General features: G+C 41.2%; 1 protein-coding gene across 2 annotated transcripts in view; it reads left to right on the top strand.

Annotated features, from left to right (window-relative positions):
- The window catches only part of LOC149315237 (disheveled-associated activator of morphogenesis 1), a 254979-nt gene that overhangs the window by 114789 nt on the left and 120979 nt on the right, over nt 1–19211 (top strand). For both annotated transcript variants that reach the window (XM_089522803.1, XM_089522802.1), the window contains exon 3: nt 14062–14151. In XM_089522803.1, coding sequence (XP_089378929.1) covers nt 14062–14151 — 90 coding nt within the window. The remainder of the gene's footprint in view (nt 1–14061; nt 14152–19211) is intronic.

Here is a 19211-nt window from a genome sequence, read left to right as displayed (position 1 = left end):
TCGATTATTCAATTATCCACAACAACAACTTGAATGCCAGATGTTCAGATTTTATGGATGCATCTCCCTATAATCTCGCAACCTTGTGTGAATGGAGGTTGTTGCCTTATCTGCATGGAGGCACGTCTCCTTTTTTACTCATGTTCTCTCCCTCCTTCTTTGCAGAACTTCAAGTGGTGTCAGCTGTGTTTGCAGCAACACTATCTTCTCATAAATTAAACACCACACGAGATAAATGACTTCATTTGATCCCTTGAATTGTTTAAGCTGGTTGGACAACTTGGGGCTGCTTGAAACTCACAGGATTCCTGGCACTTTTTAAAGTGTTCTTGAAATTGTCTGTGTTTTCTAGACTTCTATATTTGCAGTGCAGAACATCTAAAAATATTACTGTATATTTTGTTTACTAGGAGCAAACACATCCTAAAAAAAGCTCATCACATTAAGGGGGAAAATGCAGGGGAGGAAACCTCTTGTAGTAAATGCTATGGGGAATATCAAATAGCATTATTAAGAAGTGTGGCTAAGTGGAAGAGCAATTGTTCAACAAGTGTCCATGGGAAAGCCTCTTACACTGGCTGTACTTGAAATATTGGAGACTTGCTACCTTTCAGAGGAAAATTTAACCCATGTGTTATATGTATTCTTAGTTTTTTGTGGGTTTTTTGGGCTATGTGGCCATGTTTCTTCCTGACGTTTCGCCAGCATCTGTTCCTGGCATCTTCAGAAGATGCCAGCCACAGGAAGAAACTCTTCTAGAACATGGCCACATAGCCCAAAAAACCCACAAAAAACTATGGATGCTGGCCATGAAAGCCTTTGACTTCACATATGTATTCTTACTTTTGCAGCTCCCAAAGCCCTCAACACCACCAAATAAAATAAAAACAAATACCAAAATAAGAACTTTTTTTCACCTAAAAGTGAATTGCTCAAGAAGCAGCAATTCTCCTTTTAAATAGGCTGCAGTTCCCTCTCTGTCAATTTTTCAACTGCAGAGTAAAGTGGACCCTTGTTATACGCTGGGGTTTGGTTCCAAGATCCCCGTGTATAACAAAATCCGTGTATGCTCAAGTCCCATTAAATATAATGACATAGCAAAATGGTGTCCCTTATAAAAAATGGAAAATCACGGTTTGATAATTGAAATTTATACTTTTTTGGAACATTTTCAAACCATGGATGCTTGAATCCGTGTATAAAAAATCAGTGTATAAGAAGGGCCGACTGTATACCCATTTTTAAAAAAGCAAAATCAGAATTTCAGCTTACAGTTTTAAGTGTTAAAGTTTCTTTTTGCTTTTCAGGTGGCATTTTTGGCCAAGAATGCTAGGGTTATCGGGTTGAAAACTGGAGAGGGCTCTTGTCTCATTAATGGTTATGTTGGAGAGAGGATTTCAGCAGGAGTCGGTTGTTACCTGGTTGCATGACACCTGCTCCCTCTTCTGCAACCATTAACGGAATAGGAATGTGCCCCAGTTTTCAGTCTGGCAACCCTAGTATGGCTCACTTTAGAAGCCAAACAGAATATAAATTGACATGTTCAGTTAAAATGATCAGCCCTTGTCTCTGATTCCTGATTTTGTTCCAAGTTAAATATTACTCCAGTCAGTACAACTTGTCTTCTAGGCTGTATTGCCCTGGTGCATCTCCCCTTGAGATCCATTGAGCCTTAAGATGGGAATTGGCCAACACTGAACTTATCTGTGCTACATTTTCACATAAGCTAAGTAATCATAGCTTAGGTCCTCACATTAAGGGGGAAATCTCTAAATACTCTCATTTCCATTTCAAATTTGACATAATTGTTAGAATAATACCATCAGGAAGAAGTATGGTAATGCTACGCGGCCTCCTAAACTTGTGTACCTCAGAGCCTTAGTGTGTCTTAATCCTGCCTTTTATCTCATAACTCACCAGATGCTTGAGCTGAGTTGCATTTACCCAATCTTGGAAGCCAAGGTTGTAGTTTAACGTTGCTGTAAGGGTTTGGGGGCCTTTTAGCTCTTGTTAATTCATTTACCTGTACATTCATTCATTCATTGAAATTACCCTACTTGTACATTCAGTGCTTCTTGCCTGTTGATTGCTTGGAAACAGAAGAGGCCATTCTCCCTCAACTAACGTAATCCACATTTCTTGATCATCTGGAGATGACTTTGGCTCACTTAGTGACCAACGAACTGTCTTTTTACAAGTTCTCTTTCATTTACTGTGCTCTTGCTATGTAGGGTGTGGGAAAGAAACAGTTCAAAGCACTTCTTAATTTATATTTTGTATGGATGGAGCCATGGCAGTTAAAGTGGTGTCAAACTGCATTATTTTTCCACTGTAGATGCTCATTTAGTTATATTTTGTTTTAATTTATACTGCAAGCCACTTCAGGTCCCATATTGAGAAAAAGGATAAATTTAATTTTTAAAAAAATGATCGTATTTATTTAATTTATCATGTTCCTTTCTCACATTACAGGACCCAAAGCAGCATGCAGTATAAATTAAAACAAAATATAACTAAGTGTGCATTTACAGTGGAGAAATAATGCAGTTTGACACCACTTTAACAGCCATGGCTCCATCCTACAGAATCCTGGGATTTGTAGTTTTTTAAGACACCAGCACTCTTTGACAGAGAAGGCTGGAGACCTTATAAAACTGTAAATCCTAGGACTACCTAAGATGGGGCTGCAGCACTTAAAGTGGTGTCAAACTGCCTTATTTCTACAGTGTGTAGATAAATAAATACAATATAATATAAAAGTTATATATAATACAAAACTATCATATACATACTGTATATATATACTAAATAAATACAAAAGTTATATATAATAAAAAATACAAATGGTTAACAAAACTGTTAAACAGTTCATTTAAAACATACCAGTACAGTGGACCCTTGTTATACGCTGGAGTTTGGCTCCAAGACCCCCCGTGGATAACAAAATCTGTGTATGCTCAAGTCCCATTAAATATAATGACATAGCAAAATGGTGTTCCTTATAAAAAATGGACAATCAAGTTTTGATATTTGAAATTTATACTTTTTTGAACATTTTCAAACCGTGTATGCTTAAATCCGTGTATAAAAAATCCATGTATAAGAAGGGCCGACTGTAAATATAAAACAGTTAAAAGCACATTCAAAACATTGATAAGACACATCACACCCCATTTTAAAAAATCCTTCTGCTCCAACTAGCTAAAAGCGGAAGTCTGTCTAAATAAAAAGATCTTTGCCTGCCAAGCAAGCCTACATAGGGGAGGAACAGCCACCAAGAAAACTCACTCCCATGACTTTCACAGACTAACCTGGAAGGGTGATGTGGGACTGGGAGAAAGCGGTTCCCTGAAAATCATAGGATTCCGACATGCTTACCTGGAGAGATGCTTAGTTTGCTCTCTACAAAGGAGGTCTGGTTCTTTAGATGATCTGTGTAAAACCAACATCTCGGTCCATTAGGGATTAGTTCTGTCATTGCCTGTCTGAACAACAAGCTGTGCTTGAGCCATGTTTGGTCAGCACCATTTGGGTAGGGAAGACCATAGAATCCTAGAATTGGAAGAGATTCCAAGGGCCATCCATCCCAACGCCAATCTGCCATGCAGGAATAGACCATCAAACCATTTCTGAGAGATGTCCATCTAGCCCCTGTTTGGAAACTTCCAAAGAAGAAGACTCCATCATACTCCGATGCAGCCTATTCTATTGTCAAACAGGTCTTAATGTCAGGAAGTTCTTCCTAATATTGAAATGGAATCTTTTTTCCTGTTGTTTGAATCCGTTGCTCTTGCTTGTGGGGGAAGAAGGTTCCACTCCTGGAACCTTCTTCCCCCACAAGCAAGAGCCATCACTTCTTTAACCAGCTTCAAAACGGAGTTGAAAACCATCCTGTTCAGAGAAGCCTTCCCAGGCATTGCATAATTGTCGCTTACCATTGCATAATTGTCGCTTACTATCTGATGTTCTCTTGGTGCCTGTTTATCAAACCATTTCCTGTATTGCTATGCACTGTATATGCATTATCCTACTTGAGAGTATGTATTTTCCCTGGAAAATGATTAACCATCCATTATGAAGCCAAGCCCTCCCTCCAGTCCATCTACCTTGGTCCAGGCCTTGGAGGTAGAGAGGAACTGCTGGACCTCTTACCCTTTCCCTCCACCACTCCCTTCTCCTTCTGTGTCATGTCTTTTTAGATTGTAAGCCCAAGGGCAGGGAACCATCTAACTAAAAAGATTGTATGTACAATGCTGTGTAAATTTACAGCGCTTCATAAATAAAGGTTAATAATAATAATAATAATTGGTACTATTCTCTGGAGCAGCAGAAAACAAGCTTACTCCATCCTCAGTATGACATCCCTACTAATATTTAAACAGGGTTATTGTGCCACTTTTTAACCTTCTGTTCTCCAGGCTAAACATACCCAACTCCCTAAACTGCTCCTTGTAGGGCGTGGTTTCAAGAACTTTGACCATTTTGGTTGCCCTACTCTGGACATGCTTCAACTTGTCCACATCCTTCTTGAATAGTGGTGGCCGGAACTGGACACAGTATTCTAGATGCTACATAAGTTATTCTGGTGGAATAAATGTGCTGTTGTGTCCCCCTTCAAGTCATTTCAATATTACGGTGAGCCTGTTGAGCAGTTTTCTTGACAATATATGGTCAGAGGGGTTTTCCATTGCCTTCTTCTGAAGTTGAAAGTATGTGTAACTTGCACAAGGTCACCCAATGGGTTTTCATGGTTGAGCAGGATTCAAACCCTGGCCTCCTTGAATCCAGTCCAGTGCACATGCCACCATATCATGCTGGGTCAACAAATATGCTGTCTCTCTTTTTATATCCTGTGATTGTGCCCAAGCCATGTTGGGAGCTGCCACAACTAAACATTTATATGTGCTGCATTTATTAAGTGTCAATCTCCACCAGGCAAAAACAAAAACAATATAATTCCAAGAAGCCACATATCTGGTAGTTTCTGCCTCTTCAGAAGCTATTTTTGATTATGGCATTGCTTCACTTGCATTAGCAAGTGCTGAGTGCTTGAGGAAGTGTTATTAATGACTATATACAGGGATGGGCAAAGCTAAATGATGTGCATTTGGACAAACAAATTTTTCTCAAAAACCCATCCCAGAGAGTGATAAATCATTGGGAAGTGTGCAAAAAAATATATCTTTTAATCTTGACCAGTGGGGAGAAAACTTTTGAAATGTTTTGTTCTTACAAAAGAACAAAATAAGGGAAGATTTGCAACCATTCAGGGTGCTTGCTGAAAACGGAGTGCTATTTGTTATTCCAGGAAGCATTTCTGTAACTGTGACAGTCCACTTTTAGCTGCCAAATGAGTAGCTGTGTTAGTCTAGGGCAGAAAAATTCAAAGAAGGACCTTGTGGTGTCTTAAAAGACTAAACAAGGTTTATTGGGCATAAATGTTCATGGAGCCCAGACCACTTCATCAAATGCGTCCAGCAAAATGGGCTGGAGTCCATGGAGTTTATGCCAAACACAACATGTTCTTCTTTAGAAATGCCTTTTCAGCTTCTAAGCCAAAGATGTCTATTTCTTTAGTTTCCAGCCCCACGTGTAAAGAAGGCTTGAATTGTTTGCTTGGTAGGGAGTGGTTGGAGACATGCCAACAGAAGAAATGCCAGGTGAAGCCTTTATGTCAGACGTTTTAAGCATAAGCTCCTTACTAACAAGGAGGTGATGCTGTGAGTAATCTGCCTTTTCTCATAGGGTGTGGATGACACTTTCTCATTCAGAAAGATGCTTACCTGGCTATTTGAGGCTTCCAATCCAGGGAGTGGAAACAGGAGGGTCGGAGAGCTTGTGGTCTCAGCAGGTTACCCCAGTTCCCTGTTTCATTCCCACACAAAATGAAAATGTATTATCATTTATTATATTTATTTGTATCCCACTTTCCTCCCAAAATTGGGACTCAAAGCAGCTCACAATTTAAGAGACCAATACAATTAAAACATACAAAAAGTGAGCACTGAAATAGAATTAAACTAATCACAGTATTAAAACACAGAATCAAATTAAAAGAATAAAATGCAGTTTAAAAATATTTTTAAAAGCTATTAAAAACAGTTCAGATTAAAACTATACAACTCTTGTCGGTTCTTTCTGTTTCAAAGCCTGTCAGAATAAAAAAAGTTTTAGCCTGCTGACAGAATGGCAAAGCCACCAAGAAGGCCCTCTCTTGTGACCCCCACAAACCATGCTTCTGATGGTGGTGGGACTGAGAGAAGGATTACTTCTGATGATCTGAGAGCCCAGGCAGGCTCATATGGAAAGATAAGGTCTGCCAGATAGCTTGACCTAAACTGTATAGGGCTTTATGTGTCATAACCAGGACTGGAAGCAAATGAGCATCTAGTGAGCTGTTTTAAAAGCAGTATAGTATGGTGTCTATAACCTGCCCCAGCTTACAGTCTGACTGCAGCTCTTTGGACCAACTGAAGTTTCCAAACATTCTTCAAAGTTAGGCCAAGTAGAACTCATTACAATAGTCCAGGTGGGATTCTAGCAAGAATGTATTCAAGACATAGAATCATAGAGTTGGAAGAGACCGCGAGGGCCAGATCTCGAGTCTCAAGCCCTTGCAAGATGCGTCCAAGTCAAGCCTCAAGTCTGGGAGCCAACTTTTAACATAACAAAAGGAGGCGGGGTGCGTTTCTTGGAAGGAACAGCAAGTGAGTTAGGCAATGGGCTTGAGGCAGGTTTAAGGTTTGCTTGGCAGCCTGTCCCCACTGTACATCAGATGAGCCTTCTAAAGCTTTTCAAAGGCTTTAGAAGCATCCTTTCACCTCATGCCCATTACCTAACGCATTGTGCTGTTCCTGTCTGAGAAATTCACCCTGCACTTTGCCTGCTGCTTGAAGTAGATGACACTAGCGAAGTCGAATCTGTTTGTCATTTTTGTCAAGTCATTGAAGTGACTTAAGTCCAACTTAAGTCAGAGTCAATTGACTGTCTGCATCACTGGATTCAACTAAGGCATGCTCCACTGTGGCCAGGTCCAGTGTTTCAAGGAATGGGTGCAGTTGGTGCACGAGCTTAAATTGTTCAAATGCACTTCTGGCTGCCACAGAAATCTGGGCCTCCAGGTTTAAAGCCGAGACCAGAAATACACCTAAACTGTGAACCTGTCTTTGTAGGGAGAGTACTGTATAACCCCCTCTAACACAGGCTGAATCCCCATTCCCTGATCTGCCTTTAAAAAAACTTTTTTTAAAAAAGCTACAAATCATTAATGTGTGATGCTAAATATGGTTTCCTTTTATCCAGCTCATGGCTGCATCAGCCCCCATTAGCACAATACACAGCATAAGTCAAGGCTTAAATTGGTTGATCCTCTTCTACTATTTAGTGGAACCACACCTCTCTAACTTATAAAAGTGCGTAGAGGTTACTGTTCCATTGCAAAAGGAGTGACGCTTCAGCTAAGGACAAACAATTCGGTATTTATAATGCAGTGAACCAGCATCATGTAGTGGTTTGAGCATTGGACTGTCTCTGGAGACCCAGGTGCAAATCCCCACTCAACCATGGAAGGGATGACCTTGGGCAGATCATGCACTCTCAGCTTCAGAGTTAAGCAAACCCCCTCTGAACAAATCATGCCAAGAAAACTTTGTAATAGCTTAGCCTTAGGATCACTATAAATCGGATATGATTTTGAAGGCACACAACACACACATTTATAATGAATGATATCGAAGCTTCAGTGCCATTTAGTATTCAGAGTGTTTTGCTCCTGAAGCTACCCTAAGCAATTGAAAACAATGCTTCCTCTTGCCCTCCTTGAAACTACTGCTCAGACATAACCTGTATATGGATAGTGTCATATTCAAAAACTGAACAAGCACATCTTCCATCAGTACTATTGGAAGACGTTAAAGCTTCTGTAGATGGGATGGGAAGCAGTAACATTCCAGATGTTTTTGGCCTACACCTCCCATTAGCCGTAATCAGGATAGCCAATGGTGATGGATTATGGGAAATGCGTTGTAAAAACATGTGGCGGGCTAAAGTTGCCCTTCCCTGCTTTATATGAACAGGCAGACAGTTCTGGTTGAAAGTATGTTAATGTTTGTGTAGAACAAGCAAGCATCCTGGGATGTGCTATTTTCTTCTTCTTTTTCTTTGCTCTTCCAATTGTGTTACTCTTTAGAAACTACCACAATTTTCTTGCAAGCATAAGAAGAGCTTTATTTTTTTTTTAAACCAAACCTCTGGCTGTCTTTCTTGAGATAATTTAAGCAATTGCAACATTGGCTTGGAAATCTCAAGATTTGGGAAGACTAATTTGGAGCTATTTTGATTTCCTTTTGAGCTTTCAAGTACCACTGTTCTTAACCAGACGTGATCAGTCAGCAACGTGTCTGTTTATCTTTTTCTTCCTTTCTTCCTTCTTAGATGCAGGCTCTAATCCTGCCCAGTCAAAGAACAAATTGCAGATGGGCTATAAAGTTAATTGCCAATTGGCATCTCCTGCTCACTAATTAGTCCGCTTCATGATTGTTAATTGAAACTGCATGGGATGAAACTTGTGTGTAGATTGCTTGAGGGATTTCATGGCAGAATTTCAACTCAGATGGATGAATACAGTGTTCTGTTGTTGCAGGGTGTTTTCTCTTTACAAAAACACTCTTTCCAAGTTCAGCATGGTTTTAAGGAACTTGGGCAAAATGTGGACTGCCATTTTCAGTTGCGTTCCAGCCAGTTTGCAGGATTGGCAGCAGCAGCTCTGAATTCCTGCCTATGACAACATGTCTGCCCATGCATAGTCCCTTATCAGCTGCGTCAAAAATGTGGGGATTTTCTTGTGCAGTGCTCCAGAAACCTCAGTCTTATTTTATGTATACCGCTGCCAGCTAGCCTTTATCTTGTGCAGTCATCTAAATCTCCTTCATAAAGTTGTTGTGCTAAAATGAGAGAACTCCCAAATTTTGGCATTGTGGAAAAAAAGCAATAGAATTGCTCTGAGCATAGAGCCTTAATAAGCTGTATGGCAACTGCTGCAAGATTGTGTTTTGTGAGATACTGGAAAGCTACAGTAATAACTTTCTGACTTGGGCTGAGCGATTAAAGAAGATGAGGGAATTGGCTCGTTTAGACAAGCTAACAACTTTAATAAAAAGGGAACCCGAAGGAACATTTTCTGGGGGGAAAATAGACATTATATGGAGTATATAAAACAAACGGAGGGGGAGTACTAGTACGGTGGGGCCATGGTATCTGCTGGGGTTTGCTTCCAGGACCTCCCTTGGATACCAAAATACGTGGATGCTCAAGTCGCATTAAATACAATGGCACAGTAAAATGGTGTCCCTTATATAAAATAGCAAAATCAAGGTTTACTTTTTTTGGAATATTTTCAAGCCATGGAAAGTTGACTCCGTGTACAAAAAAAAAATCTGTGGATATGGAGTTCCAACTGTACTGTGGGGTTTGATGGTTAGTAAATAGAGCAGTCTCAAGTTAAACTTAATATGTATCTGAAAGAGGTGTAAATTATTAGTAATTGTTAATTTTGATTGATAAGGGAATTTAGCGAAGATTCAAGGAAAAGATAGGTAGCTGTAAGGGACATTTTGAGCGGCATGGGAAGGGGAATGTTTTGTCACAGACCAAACTTTTTAATGCAGATTGTGTGTATTTTGTTGTATTTGTGTGTGTCTGTGTGTATTTGACTCTGCTTTGCTTTCCTTTTGTTTTCTTTTAAACATCAGATGCAATTTATATTAAAAAAATAAATTAGAAGTGATCTGAGATAAGACAATAGCCCATTTCCACAGAGGAACAAGCACAAACCTCAAGTGTTCACAGGTCCTTGTTGGCAATTGCTTCATTTTTTTAAAAAAAACAAATTATTATTTGTATTATTTTTGAAAAAAAACACTGCTTTTTGCAAAAAGTCAGAGGCGGGGATCCACCACTACATGCACACAAACAGAAGAGTAGTGTGTTAGGCCTTGATCAGAGTCAGAGTCCTTGATAGCATTATGGCAAAATGTTTACAGCTGCCCTGTGGCATGAAAAAGTTCATTTGTATTAGTAACCTTGTTGGATACTTTTGCATGTGCTTTGCAGTTTGAGGCTAGAAAAAGATAAGAAGGCCGAGAATGGACTGGAGGAGTAAAATTTTCTCTGTTGCTAACCTGATTGTACAATAGTTTTTTTGTGGGATTTTGGGCTATGTGGCTGTGTTCTTGAAAAAATTATTCCTTATGTTTCGCCTGCATCTGTGGCTGGCATCTTCAGATTGTACAGTTCTCATAGCTGTTGTAGATGGATCATGCTTGGACATTGATTTTCTTTGGCCTGTTACAGACAGCCAAAATAAAGCTGCTTCAAGTCACAGTGGAGGTATGGTGTTTCAATGATGCATGCGTCCTAAGAGTCCAGAAGCCACACCAAAGCCATGCTCCAGTCCTTAGGGCTGAAGCGTGGCTTTGCTGTGACTTCTGGACTCTTAGGACGCATGCATCATTGAAACACCATACCTCCACTGTGACTCGAAGCAGCTTTATTTTGGCTGTTGCTTCTCCACTATAGTACCTTGATCTTGTCTTGGGGAGTTACATCTCATCCCAAGAACTCCCAATATATCAGTGATGGGGAAATTGATCATTCACCTAGAGATAGTTTGGGTGGAATTTTTGGGGGGGCTCAGTTCAACCATCAGCTGTGAGGAGATGCTTTTAGCAAAAGGATTGGAATGCTTCTCTCCTGTGTAACTTCTGCAGCATCATTTACCATCAATAAAACTTATGCCATCACAGGAACATGTGTCAGCATTTGGCACTGAAAGAACTCTTGGAGAGGTTTGAAACTACACCTAGTTCTGGAATAAGACACAAGCACTGTGCTTTTGCATTAAAGTGTATTTTGGTAGCATAACCTTAAAATGCTGGAAGTGTGTGTGTGTGAGTGAGTGAATGAGATAGAGAGAGAGAGATGCCAAACAAATTGTTAATAATATGGCCAAGATCCTCCACATACAGTTACACAACTGAACCAAGATGCCAAATGCCCAATCAAAGGCACATCCATGCATAGTCATGGACATCCCTAGACAATGGCATCACATGTGCAACTCCAGTTCTGCAACATGAAACAATGGAGATGTTTGCTCAAGGTGCCCTGAATCCCATTTTTTTGGGGAAAGCAGGATATAAATTCAGTAATAAATAAATAAAATAGATGTTCCACATTGGACAGAAATGTCCAGCTGTTTCTCTTGGGTAACATAGACCAACAGTTTAAAGTTTATGGCAGGGTGAATGCAGTGGGGCACAAAATCTGTCTATTCATATAGTAACGCCATCCCTAAGTACTGTTGGGAAAGACAGTAAGATAGTTTATTTGTTCAGTTTTTTCAGTTTTTCCTAGTGCAAGCAGACGTTACAAAACCTCCTGGAAATAGCTTGGTTTCCAAATGCAGTGAGGCCATAGAGAAATATTTGCACTTTGGCACATTGCTGGCCATTGAATAATATGGGGCTTGAGTGTTTGTGGGTTTTTTTCCATCCATGGGGGGCAGAGGAACTACTCCCACAGATGGGAAGGGCCCACCCTATATGCTTAATGGATAGGAAAAAGATGGCTAAGTGATGTTCACACACAGAGTGAGGTGAAAGAGTTCAGGGAGTTGCACATCTGTCTCCTTAATCATATGTGGCTGATCATGCCAACTTGTTTTGTTTTTAGAAAGAGAGCCATAGCACAACCTCAGCTCTGGAGAGTAATTTGGGGGGAAAAGTCCTCATCACAGTCTTCAGTGAACCATGGTGATATCTAGCCTTGCTTCTTATAGATCATTATAGGTCATTTCTCATACAAATGAGAAGAGGAAGAAAAGACAGGAATGACCCCTTCTCATAAAGTTCAGGACTATAGAGCAATTTTCAGTAGCTGTAAGGGTTTTTGTCTGTAGCACCCACACTCCATGAAGCTGCTAGCAACACACTTTTCTGTGCAGCTGTGAAGTATACAGGTTTCAGAAATATACAAAATGACACATTAGTAGATCAAGATGAATTTTACATTTGCTCCATTGTCAATCAAAAGAAAGGAGGGAAGCTTATATAAAAGTTGCATAACCTTCCTTAGGGCCAGCATCTGGGTTAGAAATGGTACAGCATTGGAAGGAGGACAGATGCTTGTGAATTGCAGAAATGTTACAGCTCTGCACAATATTTGGCTCTTCTTAAGAAACTGACACGCTGGGTATGATAGAGCAGAAGGTAGCAATGGCGCATTACAGATGCGCGCAAAGTACATCCCCAGGACGTACTAGGGTTAGGAAAGGGCGTCCATTCTGGATGCCCTAACCCTAGTACGTCCTGGGGATGTACAAAATGGCGGCACCCTATACACATGGGCGCCGCCATGGGGACGTCACCACCGCACTGCCTCCAAATGGGGCGGTGAGGAAGTGATATCCTTGCACCGCGTGAGGTGCTTGGGGCGCCCTTTTCGCAGTGCAGGAAGGAGCTCCATTTCGGAGCTTCTTCCAGGATTTGTGTTGCTGGCACAGCCTTTAGATGGCTGCGCCAGCAACACAAGGCAGAAAAGGGCTGAACAGCCCCTTTCTCCTTACCCCCCACCGCCGTCGGGTGTCCTTGGGGCATGAAGGACACCCCTTTCCAGGCCGCGGGGAAGGAGCCTTTTGCCACTTCCCCACGGCCTGGAAAGCAGTGGATCGGGGCCTCAGAGGCTGCTGCTGTGGCAGCTGAGGCCCCGATCCGGCAGGGAAAGGGCCAGATACAGGCCGCCCCTTTGGGCAGTCTGTAATGCGCCAATGTTTCCCCCTCTTCATGTGATTTTATGGGTTGACTGTTGGTCAAGGACTCCAGAAGACCAGGATTCAAATCCTCACTCAGGCAAGGAAACCATCTGGGTGACCTTGGATAAGTCCCACTTGCTTAGCCTCGAGGAAGGCAATGACAAACTCCCTCCAAATAAATCTTGCCAAGGAAACCCTGTGATAATGTCTCCAGCTCATTTGCAATATCAACTAATTTGAGATGTGGTGCCAATGAAGAGTGTTGAGGATACTGTGGGTGGCCTGTAAGAGAGACAAATGGGTCCATGAACAGATCAAGCCTGGACTCTCCCTGGAACCCAGGATGGCTAAATTGAGACTGTAGGACCTGAGCAGAACAGTTGAGGGCAGGGGATCTTAGAGATGTCCTACTCACAGGGTCACCATGAATTGAAATTTACTCAGATGTACAGTAGTTAACAACAACAACAACCAAGTGGTGCCATAAGCTGGAGTTGACTTGGAGGCACATGACAAGTATGTTAGGGTATGATCCAAAGGAGAGAGGGGTTACACTCCTTCCTTCTCTTCTCTTCCTCACCTTATGGAGTGCCAGGGAACAGACCAGACCTTGAAAACCCTACTGGAAATTGGCTAACACAGTAGGGTGAGTTATTCTTTTTAGCAGCTTGCACTGTGTTAATGTTACTGTCAGACATTTACTTCACCTGCTGTGAGGTCACACCTGCAACTACTGATATAAGAATTAGAAATCCAATAAGAAGCTGGAATGCCATGGAATCAAATAGGTAGTCCGGATTGCAGAGTACCAAATAGAAGGGAGAGTCTGCTGTAAGATTATCTGCAATGCAGAAGAGTCAAGATTGCTCTAACTGGAGAACTAAAGGGCTAGCTTTGTGGTTATGGGCAGGCCAGCTTAAATCTAGTAATCTTGCAAAGGGAACCAAAGAAACTCATGGACCCTTATATTAGCTGACTCTCTCTGGTTTCCTCTGGTAAGTTACTAGATCTGTGTTCGTAACAACAGTCCTTAGCTCACTTGCAAGAACTACTGTGAATCTTCTGCTGGACAGGTAATCTTATTGAGCCAATAAGGTTACAAATGATATTGGAATAATTACTGAAGCAAGGCTAAATCAATTTGAGCCTCTTTGAGGGATAAAGAGATCACTTCCTCAATTGTACTGCCAGCCAATACAATTAATTTAATGCTTTTATGATACATGACTTTTTCTTTTTCTCTTTCTTTGTAGGATGAGCTTGATCTTACAGATAAGCATAGAGAAGCCATGTTTGCGCTTCCAGCAGAAAAGAAGTGGCAGATCTACTGCAGCAAGAAGAAGGTAAGAAAAGCAAAGTACTGCACATTTCCTCCATGGCTCGCCTCTCTCTCTCTCTCTCTCTCTCTCTCTCTCTCTCTCTCTCTCTCTCTCTCTCTCTCTCTGTGTGTGTGTGTGTTTCTGCCTCTCTCTCTCTCTCTCCTTCTCTCTTTCTTTTAAAACTGGATAGGTTTGACAAATAAAACAGTAGAAAATCTATAGAATATATTGGAATTATTCTAAAGAACATGGAGAAAATGTCCCCAGTCTGTAAAAAAGAAAGGGCAGATAATCTTCTGGCTCTTATATAAGAATTTATGGTTGTATCTCAGACCATCTTGAGTTCAGAATGACATTTGTGGACTACTACTTTCAGAATACCCATTGGCGATGCTGCTGGGGAATTCTGGGAGTTGTGATCCAAAAAGGTAACTTTTCCAAACACTGTTGACATCTGTCTTCTGTTACCATATAACAATTACTGGTATTTTGTGCATCACACAATAGGCAGGATCTAATAGTGGCATTCCATATTCAAAATCCCTTTTGCACATGGATGTTTTACCATTTGAAAGACTGTGTAAGGAGGCATCCAGTACCTCCTTGTACAAGCAGTTTTCTTTCCCCCCACCCTCACACAATCTGAGATAGCCAAAGATTGCATGAGGAAACTTCCAGCTGGCTGTTGGAACAGCTCTAGAAGCAAACTTACGTCTAGAGGATAAGCAGACACAAAGAAGAAAGACAGGTATGGGCAGCCCATTGGTTGTACTTCATAGTGGGCTGCCCACACTTGTCTTTCCTCTTCTTATCTCCTTATCCTCCAGTCCTGTGTAAGTTTGCTACTAGAGCTGCCCACTGTGCCACTATTATGCCTGGCTTATGGACTGATGAATCTGCTTTGGGTTGTAACCTGAGCTTTAAATAAACTGTCCAAAGTGCTCAACCAAACCCTCCTTCCATGTTTACCACCTCTTTTGACATTCATACTGGACTCCAAAATAGATTCAGTGTCCTACTGACATGAGTGCCACCAGCTGCCACTCACAAAACCTGTGGCTCCCCTCCAAACACAGTAATATTTCTGTACATTCACTAAAGTTCTTAGCTCACCATTTTTCCTTCATGTACTGAAGAGTTTTTCTGTGAAAGACTCTGTCTTTTCTGGATTCAAGCCTGGAAGAATCTGGCAATTTTGTAGGATCAAATTTATATTTCCCCATAGGGATGGAAGGAGCTGTATGACCTCCTTATCAACAGGGCTGGTAACTGCAGTTTCACTTACTCGTGTCTAGGGGGGAAAAGTCTCCCTAGGCATCTGGAGGTCCTCCAACACGACTGATCAACTTCTACCAGAAATGTAGCTTTCACCATTATCTACAATTTTCGCTGTCTGGAAGTAAGTCTGGAAATGTAATCCCTGCTGATATGCAGGTCATATTCCAAAATATTTGAAAAGTGGGTTTCTTGAGTGTTGGGGAAAACCCTGATAAAGAGAATCGTCGTCGGGGAAGAATCTTTGCAGTTGTTCTTGTTGATTTCATTATTTCTATCCTGCCTTTTTACCACTTTAAAGAGGCTTGGAAGACGTTGAACAAACAAATAGTTAAAAATTACAAAAGTTAAAGCAAGATTAAAAAATAAAAATGTAAAGCAGATTATAAAATATATCATTAGACACACATGCACATGCTTTGAATAAGTCTGAGACTTAATTCTACATGAAAAAAGCATGTGGGTTTTTTACCTCTGTGAGAATTACTGGAAGATTGAACATAGGTGGTACCTAACACCTAATAAAATAGCAAAAATTTATAACAGGCACGGACACTTGTTGAAAATGTAATAAGATAATAGGATCTTGGTTCCACATTTAATGGAGATACCTCAAATTAAAGATATATTGGAAGAATATACATAGAGAGATTGAGCAAATGTTAAATATAAAATTTGAGTTTAATCTGGAGATTTACTTATTAAATATGCTAAACAAAATCCCATCACAAATTGAGAAGTATGAACGTATTCTCCTTTATTTAATAACTGCCACCAGAATCATATTGGCACAATTTTGGAAATGTCAAGATATACCACAGATAGAAGACTGGTTGTTGAAAATATATGAAATGTGTGAAATGGACAAATTAACCAGTCGCTTAAATCATAAAGATATAGATTTAATATAGAAAGAATGGGCCCCGGTACTGTTAAATTGTAAAAACAAGCAGTGAAGTGTGCAGGTCGTTGATTTAAGAGGGAAGCTATTAGTATAGCAGGATGATAAAATGGTCAGTGGGTATAATTTGGTAATTATACTTCGTGGATACAGTGATATTGATGATTCAGAAAAGGAGTATTATAAAATCATGTTTTAAGTGTTGAGACCAGGCATTAAGGGGAATTTGGAAGTTTTGTTCAGTGTATGATATTGAACAAAATATTGGCCTGAGAGGGAGCGATCAGGCAGACCCAGCAACATCAGGGACTGCCTGAAGGAAGAGGCTCCTCCCTCTTTTAACTGTCATCTTGGCCTGAGAGGGAGCGATCAGGCAGACCCAGCAACATCAGGGACTGCCTGAAGGAAGAGGCTCCTCCCTCTTTTAACTGTCATCTTGGCCTGAGAGGGAGCGATCAGGCAGACCCAGCAACATTGGGGAGTGCCTGAAGGAAGAGGCTCCTCCCTCTTTTAACTGTTATCTTGGCCTGAGAGGGAGCGATCAGGCAGACCCAGCAACATCAGGGACTGTCTGAAGGAAGAGGCTGCTCCCTCTTTTAACTGTCATCTTGGCCTGAGAGGGAGCGATCAGGCAGACCCAGCAACATCAGGGACTGCCTGAAGGAAGAGGCTCCTCCCTCTTTTAACTGTCATCTTGGCCTGAGAGGGAGCGATCAGGCAGACCCAGCAACATTGGGGACTGCTTGAAGGAAGAGGCTCCTCCCTCTTTTAACTGTCATCTTGGCCTGAGAGGGAGTGATCAGGCAGACCCAGCAACATCAGGGACTGCCTGAAGGAAGAGGCTCCTCCCTCTTTTAACTGTCATCTTAGCCTGAGAGGGAGCGATCAGGCAGACCCAGCAACATCAGGGACTGCCTGAAGGAAGAGGCTCCTCCCTCTTTTAACTGTCATCTTGGCCTGAGAGGGAGCGATCAGGCAGACCCAGCAACATTGGGGACTGCTTGAAGGAAGAGGCTCCTCCCTCTTTTAACTGTCATCTTGGCCTGAGAGGGAGCGATCAGGCAGACCCAGCAACATCAGGGACTGCCTGAAGGAAGAGGCTCCTCCCTCTTTTAACTGTCATCTTGGCCTGAGAGGGAGCGATCAGGCAGACCCAGCAACATCAGGGACTGCCTGAAGGAAGAGGCTCCTCCCTCTTTTAACTGTCATCTTGGCCTGAGAGGGAGCGATCAGGCAGACCCAGCAACATCAGGGACTGTCTGAAGGAAGAGGCTGCTCCCTCCTTTAACTGTCACCTTGTATTGTATTGCAATGTTTACTGTACACCGCTATGATCATTGCGGAATAGCGGTCTATAAATAAAACATATTATTATTATTATTATTATTATTATTATTATTATTATATCGTTTAGAGGTGAATGGTTTCATTGACTTCTACTTGCTTGTAAATAGCTTTTTTTTAGTTTAATAAATAAAGAAAGAAAAAATGTGGGGGTTTTGTGCAGAAAACAGCATTTTCTGCACAGCAAACTAATTTCCTGTATAGAAACCAGCATTTTCTATGCAGAAAGGTAATATTTCTACATAGAGCATGACATTTCTGTACAAAAAATTGTCTTTTACACAGTTTTTTCCACACAATTGCACAAATAGTCTTCAAAGTTTTCAACAACTTTCTCACAGCAAGGAGAAAAATGGTAAAATGATGTTCTTGCCTGCAAGGATGAGGTTTATGAAGATATACATCTTAACTTGAATTGATTATGTAAAGACTAATCTTGTAAAATATGACCCTCTAAAGGTTAAATGTGTTACAAAGCCATTGTCAAACTTTATGGCGACTTTACAACCCTAAGTCCTAAACTGGCCTACATGTTGTTTTTTAAGTGATCCTTTTTGGTGTTGGAGAGTGAAAAGATTATCTCATTGCCCATTTTCATTGTCCTTTCAATTTGTGCACCTAGAAGAATCCATATCGAACAGAGATGGTTTTCTCTAGTTCTGGTGGGTGATTATGAACCTAAACTAGCAGCCTGCTCCAGAGTTAATACATGAGAGTACATGTTTAGTTTAAGAAACAGTATAAATGTAGTTCCTCTGTATTTATGATAACAGGCCATCACCGTGATCAGTGATCAGCAAAAATGAACAGGAGCTGGAAGGAATGAGACGCGGGAGAGAGATGGAAATGGATCTTTTCAAATATTTAAAAAGCTGGGTGATCAGAGAAACAATTGCTCACTGGGGTGTATGGAAGCATCAAGGGCTTAGAAGCTCAGGATAAACCTAGTGGGAAGATGTGTTAAATACATAAGGCAATATGAACAGAGGATAAATAAATACAGTGGACCCTTCATATTGGGGGGCTGGTGATCTGCAAATTTGACGGTCCATGGCCCATATTATTCAATGGAAGCATGTACACACGATTGCACCGATACATCTGCACACACATTGCCCCCATTGAATAGTATGGGGCACACCTGTCTGCATTTTATGTTATCCACAGGGGCCCTGGGCCCAAACCCTAAGAATGAGAAGGGTCCACTATAAATAGATACATGCAATGGACTATATTGTCCAGGGAAGATATGCATTTCTTTTGTTTGGAGGCATTCAAGTAAAAGTGAGGCATATGTTTATCTGAAGATGCTTCAGTCAAACCTATTTGGGGTAAAGGAATCAGCAGTGAGAACAGCAATGAACAAAGTGTGATCCTTCGATTGAAGGTGCAGGCTTTCCAGACCATGCTTTTACTGATGCAAAGGAAACAAGTGACTTGCATTAACTAGAAGGCTCAGGTGGTGGCAATTCACCTTTTGAATAGGGAGCCTCTTCACTGTTTATATCAAAACCAGAAGTGAACTTTGGGCCTCCTCCCTCCCTTCATATCGTTGGCAGTCCAT

Source organism: Sceloporus occidentalis, unplaced genomic scaffold, assembly GCF_023333645.1.
Source record: "Sceloporus occidentalis isolate IW3139 unplaced genomic scaffold, rSceOcc1.0.p SCAF_4, whole genome shotgun sequence".
Taxonomy (NCBI): Eukaryota; Metazoa; Chordata; class Lepidosauria; order Squamata; family Phrynosomatidae; genus Sceloporus; species Sceloporus occidentalis.
This window is presented reverse-complemented; position numbering and strand designations above follow the sequence as displayed.